At 40.2% G+C, this 12614-nt stretch overlaps 2 protein-coding genes across 3 annotated transcripts; one reads left to right on the top strand and one right to left on the bottom strand.

Moving 5' to 3' along the window:
- Nucleotides 1-5218: 5218 nt before the first annotated feature.
- Nucleotides 5219-8680, bottom strand: LOC122620193 (S-formylglutathione hydrolase). Of its 2 annotated transcripts, none has more exons than XM_043797547.1 (2): nucleotides 8497-8680; nucleotides 5219-6188 (listed from the first exon to the last, which is right to left on the bottom strand). In XM_043797547.1, exons 1-2 carry the CDS (start codon nucleotides 8623-8625, stop codon nucleotides 5325-5327), a joined length of 993 nt encoding a protein of 330 aa, XP_043653482.1. In that variant the 5' UTR covers nucleotides 8626-8680; the 3' UTR covers nucleotides 5219-5324. The 2 variants fall into 2 exon arrangements, with proteins under 2 accessions (XP_043653482.1, XP_043653483.1); XM_043797548.1 differs by lacking the exon at nucleotides 8497-8680 and adding an exon at nucleotides 6255-6391.
- Nucleotides 6553-8042, top strand: LOC122620192 (E3 ubiquitin-protein ligase RNF113A). Its single transcript, XM_043797546.1, has 3 exons — nucleotides 6553-6769; nucleotides 6828-7554; nucleotides 7619-8042. The coding sequence occupies exons 1-3, from the start codon at nucleotides 6664-6666 to the stop codon at nucleotides 7854-7856; spliced, it is 1071 nt and encodes a 356-aa protein (XP_043653481.1). The 5' UTR covers nucleotides 6553-6663; the 3' UTR covers nucleotides 7857-8042.
- Nucleotides 8681-12614: the final 3934 nt, after the last annotated feature.

The following is a 12614-nucleotide window of genomic DNA, read 5'->3' as shown; positions in this document are numbered from 1 at the left end:
ATGTTAGTTAAAATGGTGCAACCCCATCTGAAACTGTTCGATTTCAACTACCAACTTCTACCATACTACATCATCAATCAGGGCAAGTTCCGCCGTCTGGCTAAATAGCTTAGAAAGTTTGAACGCAGTCCAAACTCCAGGGGCAGCTAATCTGTGCACCAGATCTCATCACTCACTTAGGAGTCATCTATTTATGTCTGGAGCTATTAGATTCCTGCCAATGGGAACCTTAGAGAACTTAGGGCTGGCAAACTTTCCTGTTGGCCAATTTCCCTGCCGTAATGCAATTTATCGACTCCTACGCTCAACAATATGTTGTTTCGGTAAAGTTATTCAAATTAAACGACGCATCCTTTTGGTTCTTTTTTTGGCGCAACAAATTTGATTATTACGGAAAGTTTTCACTGGATCAGTTTTAAGAATTTCCTGCACGTACTGCGTGAAAACTCAATTACACCTTCAAAAAGCCATTCCTCTTGCGTCACCTTAAGGCGGGGATGCTGGTCCTGGTTTTGCGAAAGGTGGCAAGCAAATAATAATAGAAGTTTTTCCGCTCTGCTGTTTGTGTGCTTTGTATTTTCTACTGCCATGTTGTTCCACACTTGAAAAAAGCGCCTTAGTTTATGTTGACATCTTTGTTTATTTTTGTATCTTATTTAATTCACTTATAATACCAGATAAAGCCAAGATTATCGGGTATTATATGTGAATTAAATAAGATACAAAAATAAACAAAGATGTCAACATAAACTAAAAACACTGAAGTAATTCAAAATAGTAACTTAATCATAAATAAATAATAATCATATATCTTATAGTAAAAGAATTATCGGAGGTGAGTATGAACTGTTTCATTTCCGGCCAAGCTTTAACAACACATTATAGTTACTTTTCGCAGTGACCACATATTTTGCTTCTTTTTTCCCTCTGTTCAAAGTCTCCTTTTCGTCAAGTGTACTTGCAGCTGTTGGAATCCAAGCCAAGGGAAGAGACCGCAGTCTAAGTGAGAACATATGTTGGACAGCAGATACACACTAGCGCATAAGAAATAATAGGAGTACGAATGGTGGCGCAGGGTGGGGAATGGGGTACGGGAGAACGGGAGAACGGAGATGGGAACTCGGAGGCTGTCCGGAGTGATGGCTTCCATGTCGGGTCTCAATAGGTTCCGCTCCTGGGCTCTGACCCGCTGTAAAGCCAAGTGATGACCGAAAATAGCACTAAAATTGTCTCCTCTGTTTCTCTGCATTCATTCAGGTTTTGTCTGGCTGTGTGTTTGTGTGTGTGTGAGAGTGTCCTTGCTGGCGTATCTGTGTTGCTTTATGGTGGCGTTTCCGTGTGTGTGGTGACGGTTTTCGATGGATAGGCTGAGTGTGTGTGCGAGGAGTACGCCTCATCCTGTTTCCTGGGCATGGCGTGTGCGCACGAGTGCCATTGTCTAAATTATTTGGATGGCGTACGCTTTCCGTTGAATTTGCGTGCCCTGCACCGAAGTCCCGACAGACCATGGAGCCTACTTCTCACCCACCTCTTTGCCGAGAGTCCTCTGATGGCTTCTGATGGGCCACTCGGCGTCCCAAAAACAATACATCAATTTGTTCGTATGCACGTGGCCCGGGCGTTTGTCATCGCAAGTGATTCCTCATGATTGGCCTAATTGTCAGTCAGGTCAGAAACACCCGTACCCACACCCACGTCTTGTGTCAATGGAAAACCGATTCGATCTCTCCATTTTCTCTTATCACATGAAGTACAGCATACACATTTGCAGTAAGTGTGTGAGTTCTGGGATGGACTTTTAAAAGTTACAGTTGTGTTGACATTTAAAATAAAAAGATATGCAAAAATCAAGAATCAAATTTGTTAAATAATTCTTGTGCAATAAGATTTTATGGTGTGAATGTTTATTAAAATCAATTCACTTTAATTGAGAATTTTAAAGAGCTTTATAATGCTGATATCAGAACTATATCTCAAAACTATAATAGGATTAATAATAAATTCCCAAACTTGTCCATTACCTTCTCATAGATCTGTATAAAGCTAATATGTGGAAAATAACACACAAATTAATTATTCATAAAAGCCATACATTATTGTTGTAAATCTAATCCGCTTATTAGAGTGTGACAGTAACATTTGACGCACAGCAAGAACGGAATTTAATAATATGTGTCAACACTGCGTATGCGTGATAAACGTTAGAATAAAGTCCACACCAGAACGCACGTGCTGTGTGAGTGGTTTTCCAGGTTCAATATGTACATAAAGTTAATTGATGTGCTAATGGATGCTTTACTTTAGAGCGACTCTTATTTATATTGTACTGAAGCCATTTAATTTGAAAAAGGCTAAAAATACTTTGAAGTTGGCGTCGGTATACTCTGTAGTTGTAGTACATATGTTTAATAAGTGATTTAGTAAATTTGTTGTATATAATCAGCAATTGTACTCAAATTTAGTAGAGACTGTAGTATAAAATAAATTTTTCACAGAACGATCATATTTGGCAAATAGGCGAATATTTTTCCTCAAATAGATAAATCGTATTCATCCGATTCGCAAACAAATGACAACACTTTTCCCCTCGCTTTTCTTATATTGGCTTTTAATGATTTTACGTTCAGTTTATTGGAATTTTCCTTTTTAACGTCTTGCCAAACAAATCTGTTTTCCACTTAAGCTGCACAGGTAAACACTTGTATTTACCCATCGTATTTCGCCACCTCAATACACAATATTTCGACCCTTTGGGGATTTCATTTGGTTGTTGAAGTGGTTTACCAGTAATTAGGCCGGGGAAAACTTCTCGACCAAGTTGTTTAATTACTACACATGTGTGGGCCTCAACTTTAATCCGAAAAACTCCCCATATTTACGTGTTTTCCTTCACAATATTTAATGGAAATCTACGCTTATAATGTATTAGCTGCTTTTGCTGCGGCTTTTCCTTGAGTAATGGAAAAATAAAAAATGGTTCGAGTGCCTCAAGCATTCGTCAGCACTATAAAAATAGAAATATTGCATTTTATATGGCGGTCCGCTTTGAATAATCAAAGGCTATGCTTATACAAGATTTAAGTTGAATAATCGAAGGCTATGCTTATACAAGATTTAAGTTGAAAGCGTTGAATAGTTAAATGCTGTTTGAAAGTAGCACGATACCGAAGTTTTCTGAAGTTTATATTATATTTAAACGGGCCAACGAAACCTAAAATTTCCTTTCGAATGCATGTTTTTAAGTAGAGGGTCAGCAAAAGGAAGCTGATTTATCACTGCTTGTGCAAGCTTAAGAGCTATTAAACTTACAAAATGTAAGTTTAAATTCGGCAAGAAAATTAATCTAGTCGTAATAAACTGACTTATTGGGAAAAAAGTGAAAGGAGAGAAGAGCGACAAAAAATAAAAATAGTTTTGGCAGTACTAATTGAAAATTCAAGGCTGGTCACGTAAATGCTTTTACCGTATGCAACGAATTTGGATGGGTTCTTTTTCTTTTTTTGTCCAAAAGTCAATTAAAAAATGTGTCAAAAATGTGTTAAATAATAATTCAAATCTAAATTTATAATAATCAATCATAATTTAAAGCAATTTGGTCAGCCCGTTGATAAACTTTAGACAGTTTATACTTTAGTAGTCATACTAAATGTTAAATATGGTTCCTAAATGCTTATTTTAAATGGGGCTCGCGCGAATCATTGTTTTATCTTGATATTCAACATTTAAAATTGGCGTGTGTTTATGTTTATTTATTTAGTTGTATGACTAATTAAGTTATATAATAGGTTGCTTTCTTAAGCCTTTGTCTATAACTTAAAAACCAGATTTTCTTTGCATAAATTTGAACAATTTAACGTTTGTCAAACCAAAATAAAGTGTAAAATTCTTTGTAATCTCTGTTTGCTTGACAGTCAAGAAGGGAACGATTTCGGAGCTGCCAAACGCATTTTGCTAACTCTTTTGAAATATCAAGTTCATGGCTTTTTGTCACTGAAGCCACACAATCCCAACCTTCAACAAATTGTTCTAAATTAAAGTGAAGCTCTGGTGATGAGAAACCAAGACTATTTTTCTTTTATCTAAGTGTACGTACCCATAAGTACGATTGCCTTAAAGTAATAATGGAAAATTTATAATGAGTGGAATAACAAATTCTAAGTCTAAGAAGGGCCCAAAGCAGTTTTCCAAAGTCCCTTTTGATAATAAAAACATAAAATTCAATAGCTAAATCATAATATGCAAATGATGTCCAGTGAATACAAGCCTTAAATACTTTAAATAAGTTTGAAGACCACCACCCGGGAAGGAATCGACAAACTTGATAGATGGTGAAGGGATACCGAGTGTGAACTTGACTCTGAACTGTGAAAAATGGAGTGCTGATGGAAGCGTAAAAATGCCAGCGTGCAGTAAAACGGTGGCCATAAAACATGTCGTGCAGTTGCTCATAAAAATCAGAGAAGGCAGTTCCACTACCACACCTGACTGGCGGACTCGCTGACAGACTGCCAAGATCTGAGCTCGGTTTGAAATTGATTTACATTGGCCATACGGCTGAGGGCTTACCATCGGGCTTTGTTGTGTGCCAACTGCCATTAAATAGCTAATTAAGATTTCAGTCCGCTGGCAGTCGTCCAGCAGCTGGCCGCAAATCTCACGCCTTTTCAAATCCCTTTTTTTGGTACCCGATTTTCCGACCCGTTGGTATATAAGACACAAAAGCGCGCGAAGTTACACAAACAAACGGGGGTCCAAAAAACAGGACTATATTGCGCACACACACAGTCACGTAAATACAGAGCTGCCGACTCCGATTGGTCCTAGTAAATATGGCGCCAAACAAGCCGAGAATGTCGCCTTTTGGAGCCTCCGTTCGGTTCGGATCCCTCTGTGTCACTAGCGCATCTATTCCATCAGACGGCGTTTATACTACTGATGAATGAATCCTCCGCAGGATACCAGGATGCGGAAAGTTTCCAGCATGCCGTGGACCCACAGCCTGAGAGCTTTTACTACGTTGCGAGCTTTTCCCTAACCACAAGTCCGGGTTGAAGGAAAAGTGCTCAGGAATTCGACGAAGTGGGAATACCTATTACCTCAATTTTAATCGTGAACAGAAATTAAAAAAATCAGAAGCAGAACTTAAAAACCTTAATAACAATATAGAAATGGATAAAAACATTTTTTTTTCAAAGTCAAAATTCTTACACTCTAAGTATTCATTTTTAAAGCTCCGTGGAAATTGTTTTATTTACTGCCGATTTTACTTTGAATTGAGGATTTTTTGGAATACAAACCAAAGATAAAGTACAAGCAGAGTGACATCAAGCGGAAGCGTTGAGCAGGGCGGCGTGGTAAGCGATGTGCTCGGCGACGAAGGAGGCGATGTAGAAGTAGCTGTGGTCGTATCCCTCGCGCTGCTTGAAGATGGTCTGGATGTGGTCGTTGCCATCGGCGGCAGCTAGCAGGTTCTCCGGAAGCAGCTGCTTGCCGGACAGGAAGTTGTCTGCTGCCCCTTGGTCGATGAAGAGCTCCTGCGGTGTGCTCTCGTACTGCGAAACCAGATGCGTGGCATCCCACTGGGCCCAGTCATCTGGATTGGAACCCAGATAGCCGGCAAAGGCCTTCTGACCCCACGGGCATTCCGTGGGATTGGCAATCGGGGCGAAAGCGGACACCGACTGGTACAGTCCAGGATTCTTGAGGGCGCAGATCAGGGCTCCGTGGCCGCCCATACTGTGGCCGAATATACCACGCCTACCGGGAACCACGGGCAGATTGGCATTGACCACATCCACTAACTCCTGAGTCACATAGCTGTACATGTTGTAGTGCTTGGACCACGGCTCCTTCTTGGCATCCACGTAGAATCCAGCCCCACTCCCAAAGTCGTAGGCATCATCCTGCCCGGCGATTTCCACGCCCCGGGGCGAAGTGTCCGGATTGACGACTATTAGGTTGTGACGGGCGGCGTGCTGCTGGAAACCGCTCTTCTGGATGAAGTTCTCGTGGGTGCAGGTCAGTCCGCTCAGGAAGAACAGCACCGGACACGGTTTGCCCTCCAGAGCAGCCGGCGGCAGGAAGACGCCAAAGGTCATGTCGCAATTTAAGGTGCCGGAGCGATGGCGATACACGCGTTGCTCGCCCTCGAAGCACTTGTTTGCGGACAGCTGTTCGAGCGTCATGTTCTGCGGGTAAAACGGTATAAATAATTTGTAAACTAAAACTGAAATATATAAATTAGCAAGACCCACTTGTCTTTGATGTTCCAAAAATAACAAACGATAAAAAAATAGTGTGGCCGCGTGCAGAGCGCCAAAAATATATATCCCGGTTATGAAAGCTTTCGAAACATATTGGGAACTATAAGGTTAGATAGGTCCTCATAAAAATTATTATTAAATTTTCTTTAATAATTTATTCAAATAAAATTTAACCCGTAATGATTAAAGCTGTTTATTGCTATTCTTAAAACTAATCGTATTCTTTAAAAGAAAATAGTTAATTGCAATGTGCCCGTTCCAAAAAATACCTAACTCCGTAACGATAGTTTAGGAGATACCATCCCTAGCCGGGAAGAAGAAGCGTCAGTTGGCGAAATTGCAATTGTTTATTGTTGTTAAAGTGATTTATTAGAAAGTACACCTATTAAAGAGCCAAAGAATGTCGGAAGAAGCGGCCAGCACGTCGGTCTTTGGCTTCAAGAAGCGGAACATCAAGAAGGGAGCAGGAATTCGTCGCAAAAAGGAATCTAGCAGTAATGAATCTGGTAAGAACATAACTTTACCGCCAAAAAAGAAAACGGACAAATAATATTGATGTTATAGCAAAAAGTAGCGATGAAGAGACTAAAGGCAAAGCCAGTGCCCTAGTGCGAGCCGAGAACCGTCGAAAGCGGACCAATCCCAACTTTCAGAGCACCAAGACACTGAGCAAAGCGAAGAGACAGGCGGGAGCACCCGGTGAAGATTGCTCATCCTCCGCCTCTGACGATGATAAACTGGGCATTGCGTACAAATCCAAACGCGAAGCGCTGCCCAGTGGACCCCAAGATCAGGGAGCCACATCCATTAATGAAGTGGACACTGAATTGGATCGCGATGCGCAGGCAATTCACGCGCGAGCCCTGAAAATCAACGAGGAGCTGGAGGGCAAGGCGGACGATAAGATCTATCGCGGACTTAATAACTATGCGCAGTACTACAAAAAACAGGATACAGCGGCCGGGAATGCCAGCTCCGGAATGGTACGAAGTGGTCCTATTAGGGCTCCTGCCCATCTTAGAGCAACTGTCAGGTGGGATTATCAGCCGGATATCTGCAAGGACTACAAGGAAACAGGATACTGCGGCTTTGGCGACAGCTGTAAGTTTCTGCACGATCGCAGTGATTACAAGGCGGGCTGGCAACTGGAAATGGATCACGAGAATCAGCGAACGGGGGATGTAGACTCCGATGGCGATGATGGCAAGTATGAGATTCACTCTGATGAAGAAACGCTGCCTTTCAAGTGCCACATTTGCCGGCAGAGTTTTGTCAATCCCGTGGTAACAAAGTATGAACATGAAAATGAATTCTTAACCTGTTTTACGAGACATACATATTCATTTTCCCTTCAGGTGCAAGCACTATTTCTGTGAAAAGTGCGCCTTGGCCCAATACAAAAAGTCACAACGCTGCATTATTTGTTCTCAGCAAACAAATGGGATTTTCAATCCCGCAAAAGAACTGATAGCTCGTCTCAAGACGAACCCAATAGAAAACTCAGATAGCGATGATGAGGAACTTGGAGCCAAAGAGGATGAAGCTGGAGCAGACGAAGAGGCACAGGAGATATCTTCCGATGATAGTGATTAATTAAAATCATGTGGTTTATAGGCCACCAAAAATCCTAGAGTCGAAACCACTGCCCACTACTAAAGCAACTTTAACGGTTCTGGGGGTGAAAATTAATTAGACAATTACGTATTTTTATTAGAAATAAAAATTTGATTAAATGTTTTAAATAAAATCTTTTCTACAGTACATACATAGCATTCAAAAGGTGTAGAAAGTAATGTGAGGTGTGTACACCGATAGGTGGCGGTTAAGAAAATGTAAAAATCTTCGCTTATGCTGAGTAGATACACAAATATTTACACGCGAGACTAAAGAAACGAAAAGTCAAAATATAATTTGGTAAATTTTAAGTAATTGTTCAATGAGATATTTAAAAAGCCTATTTATTATTCAGATATTATTTATTATGATTAATATTATGAAATTAAAAAAAATAATATTAGGGCTAATTATTATAATTGATTAACATACTAAGTTGTTAGTTGATGTATATACGCCTTTTTTATATTTCGTTAATTTAGATACATATTTATTTTGATGCATAGGAACTTAAAGAAAGGAGGCTGGAAGATACATCGTAAAAAGCTTTTTATAAAACGAATCACGACGGCTTGGGTTTTGTACCATTTAGTCTGCAGAACCTAAAAGCCTTACTCACCTCGGTCATTATGTGGCCAAAGCTGAGTACAATGCTCCTTCGCTTGGGAGGATTCGAACACGCGATTATGGAGTATGCGAACGAGCTTCTACCACTTACGCTGGGCAGACGAAGGAAATTTCTTCCCATCCCCAAGGAAGTTGCAATAACTTGGTGATTTCGATCGAGTATTGCTTGACGTTTAGAACGAACCAAGGCCAACTCTGATCCATTCTGCGTTGGCAATCGTGGAAAACCAACAACCTAACCCCAAATTTACACATGGCAAGCAACTGTTATAAAACTCCTATAATTTAATTGCCAGTACTTTCTTTTCCGGTTTCACTCGCATCAAAAGGAACAGGCACAATAGAAAGTAGGGGAATTGTAATGATGGATAGGAAAAGGAGTAGAGCGGGCCAAACTTATTCGGAAGTGAATTCGTTTGACTTTTGCCCGCTAAAATCAAAACCTCCTGCCAAACTTCTAGGCCGCATTGTTTCACAGCACAAAGCCGAAATATTGGCCAATGGTAACGAATCGATGCTTAGCCACAAATTCCAAAATCCATCCGGCTTCTCTGTTCACCCTTTTGCCAGGTCTGAGCATGCAAAATATGAGCACATAAGCCTTTAAAAGCAGGGCAGCTGAGCAAAAAAGATAAAACTTCTACTTTCCGGGATCCTGAATGCCACAATGTCGAAACGATTTTGTTGAGGTTAAGCTTTGGGGTATATGGAGAAGGCTTCCCTATTGCTCTGTTAACGTATAATACTTAGAGATTCATTAACCACGTGTTTATACCTCGTTTGCTTACGGTATTCACATTCACATTTCTTTAAGACAGTAATTACTGCAGTCAGGAAATTTACCTCTGCTAAGGATTTCTCCAAGGATAACAATCACAGTACATCATCAAACTAGCTCACGGCTGGTAGGTCACGTTCGCATTTCCTCACATTTTATGTGCCACTCACTTATTGGCAGTGCAATGGTTAATTGAATGACAAAGTCGTGCATGATGAACGCAACTTAATTGAGGGGGGGTAACGATTGTTTCGACATGAAGCTGCGGCGCAAATAAAATTGGCGCCAAATCAGTTTTAATTATTTCCATAAATGCGAAAGTGAGCGGCAGACGTGAGCTCTGAAATTTTATAGTTTCTGTGAGGGGCTTTGATTGCCAAAGCGCAATAAGTAGGCAGGGGATTTGGTTTGCTTTCAGGCGAAGGACGGGTAATTTTTCCGCCTAATTAGGATATAGAAATTTGTGTGCGGTTGTTCACACGATTGCGCCTCGGCTCCAGTGAAATTGGGCGTTAAATGTGTTTGACGCCTCCAGAAGTAGGAGAACTTTTTTTCGTTCTCGAAAAATCATTTTGATGTGGTGTGTTCATTAGCTATGATACTAAGTTACATTCAATTTTTGTTATATGTATATATTATATTATAGAATTTGTTAAAAATATATAATAAAACATATTTAAAACAAGAGCGAACGAAAAATCAATAGTCGACTTCCCCGATTATCAGATACCCGTAACTCAGCTAGTGGGAGGGCGAGCGAGAAATTTAAGTTTTTCTTTGGCACATCGATAGAAATCGGCGAAACAAATAAAAAAAGTAAAAAATGGTTATATAAGTTTTCAAAAGTGAGGGCGTGGTTTGTTTTGTGCGGTTTGTGGACTTGGCCAACATGTTTTTTGTATACCGATAGGAATTGGCGCGAAAAATAACAAAACGAAACAAAATTGAAACATTTAAAAGTGTGCTGACATGGCCAGATGAAGAATATACTTTCTAGGGTCGGAAACGATTCCTTCTACCATTTACACAATTTTTCTACAAATATACTTTTACTATACGAGTAACTGCTATAATTAAAACACAAGGGAAAGACTAGTTATCCGCCTAACAGATATCCTTTATTTTGCTAGATTTGTAATTTGTGGGCGTGGCTTCATTGTCCGCGTTGCCTACTTTTCAAAAAGTCTAGTACACCCTTATTAGAAACGGGTAGAACTATCATAAATTATGCGGATACCTAAAATGATCGTAAATTAAGGTAAATAAACAAATGCCGTTCAAATGTTTGTGTCGTAAACTGAATACCCGAATTTTCGTTTAGAGCAAGTTTGAATAACATCTTAAACATTTTACAAATTTATGTATGCACATAAGCAAACAATTAAAGATATCGTTTTTCCCTGTGTATATGTATACCCAAGGGCATCTATCTGCACGTTTGTTGGGCTGCACGCTGTTTGTTTTCATTCGCTTTTATTTATTGGCTTCTAATGTCATTGACTATTATATTATCCCAGGGGCTGGATGGGATGGGCCGCGGAGAAGTGCCCCTACCCTGAATTTGCTCCCTGGACTCGGGCTCAACTTGTCGCTTATTGTGTCAATTATCATTAATTCCTAAATGCCCTCCTGTCCGCACCAAGGCTGCAGCACCGTTTTGAATGATACTGCTCCTGGAGCGACCTGGCTCTGAACTTTCAGTACGTGTCTTGGCCATGTTGAAATGTCAGGCCCGGCCATATAAATTGTTATTGCCTGTGCGTTCCATCACCAGGACTCCGAGAACATCGTGGACCGGCATTCTTGAAGTTGGACAAACTTTGCCATACGTATTTACGCTTTGACTCCCAATAATTTATGGTCCATTCACTGTTAAGTTCGCTCGTTGTCCAGGAGCTATGTTGTCGCTGAGGATTAACTTTAGTTTCAAATCGAACAATTAAGAGCGCGCCATAATTACTGTGTAAATGAACCCCACACTGCAGGCCGTAAATAATACACAACAGCAATATTATGCCACCGCAAAAACCCCAGGCTCATTAATCTTTCACTTAATAGTCCCGAATAATTAAACAGGACAATTGCACACTGGCCCCAGCCGACCAATTAAAAGCCAATTTAAAGAGATAACAATTTATGAAATTCCTCAATTGAAAGAACACATTTTCTAAGCGCAAACACGGCCCGAATGTGAATAAATGTGAATTTCCATGTGCGACTGAGCATCACAAGTTATGGCCCACAAATCTGTGTCTCTGATAAAGGTTCATGCCCCTGCAGACACGACCGCAGCTTTAATTTATAACAAACACTCTGTGTTGGTGGGGCCTTTCCGAATCCCAAGAATCTTTGACACTTGCACTGCGCTGGCAGTTATCCAGGAAAAACGGCAGAGGACAAAAAAAAGAAAGAAGGAAAGTTTTCTTCAAAACAAAAACCACTCGACATGTCCGGCCACAAGAATGCTTGTCGCTGGTTAGCCGCAATGCAAATAAAGATAAAATGCAAAGTGGGCAGAAACTGGCCAAATGCACCAGGCCAAATGCAGCAACGAGGATGCTTGATGGCCACAATGGCAGCTACAGCAGGCAAACAAATCGCTGCTACTTTTGCGCCATTTTCGAATTGATGTTGGTCGATTTCTTGGGATCCCCCGGAATAGCGTGTAGTCGCCCTCCGGTTTTCTGGTTTACGACTTTGCGAGACTTGCCCGCTTTTGCCCTAAAACTTTTGCCTGCACTTTATGATTTTTGCGCAAACTTTTGTCAGCTCGGCTTTCGCTTTGTTTGTCGCCCTTGCTTTATGGACACCAAGGAGCAGATGCCTTATGTGTGCTGTTTCCACCATATTGATGTTTATTGTACTCGTAACATAAAAAAATATTCAAAAAATAAAATAAACCGAACAAAACAAAAATATAATAAGAAGGTAACAAAAGTTTGTGGCATTTCGTCTGACATTTCTTCGATTGCTCGAAAAGTTGTTGCACGTGCACGGGGGAAGCCAAAATCAATATTTTCCTTACTGATGTGTTAAAATGGATCTTTATCAAATAAAAAATAAATTGAAATTGTGGGTTAGGACATACTAAGATACTCAGCTTACGAGGGTAAGGGGAAAAACTGCGAAACAATATATGTAAATATTTTTGTTGCTTCCCAGTGTTTTTTACAGTTGTTATTATTATAATTACCACTATCTTGATGTATTCTCGGAATTTTCAGTTTTAATATTTTTCTTATCAGCGGAAGGGCAATGGAATAGAAATTCCCCTGAAATTTTGCTCTTGTATTTATAAACATTTTTTCCCAAGAATTATTCAATTTAACTTA

This window comes from Drosophila teissieri, chromosome 3R (genome assembly GCF_016746235.2).
Source record: "Drosophila teissieri strain GT53w chromosome 3R, Prin_Dtei_1.1, whole genome shotgun sequence".
NCBI classification, from domain to species: domain Eukaryota; kingdom Metazoa; phylum Arthropoda; class Insecta; order Diptera; family Drosophilidae; genus Drosophila; species Drosophila teissieri.
This window is presented reverse-complemented; position numbering and strand designations above follow the sequence as displayed.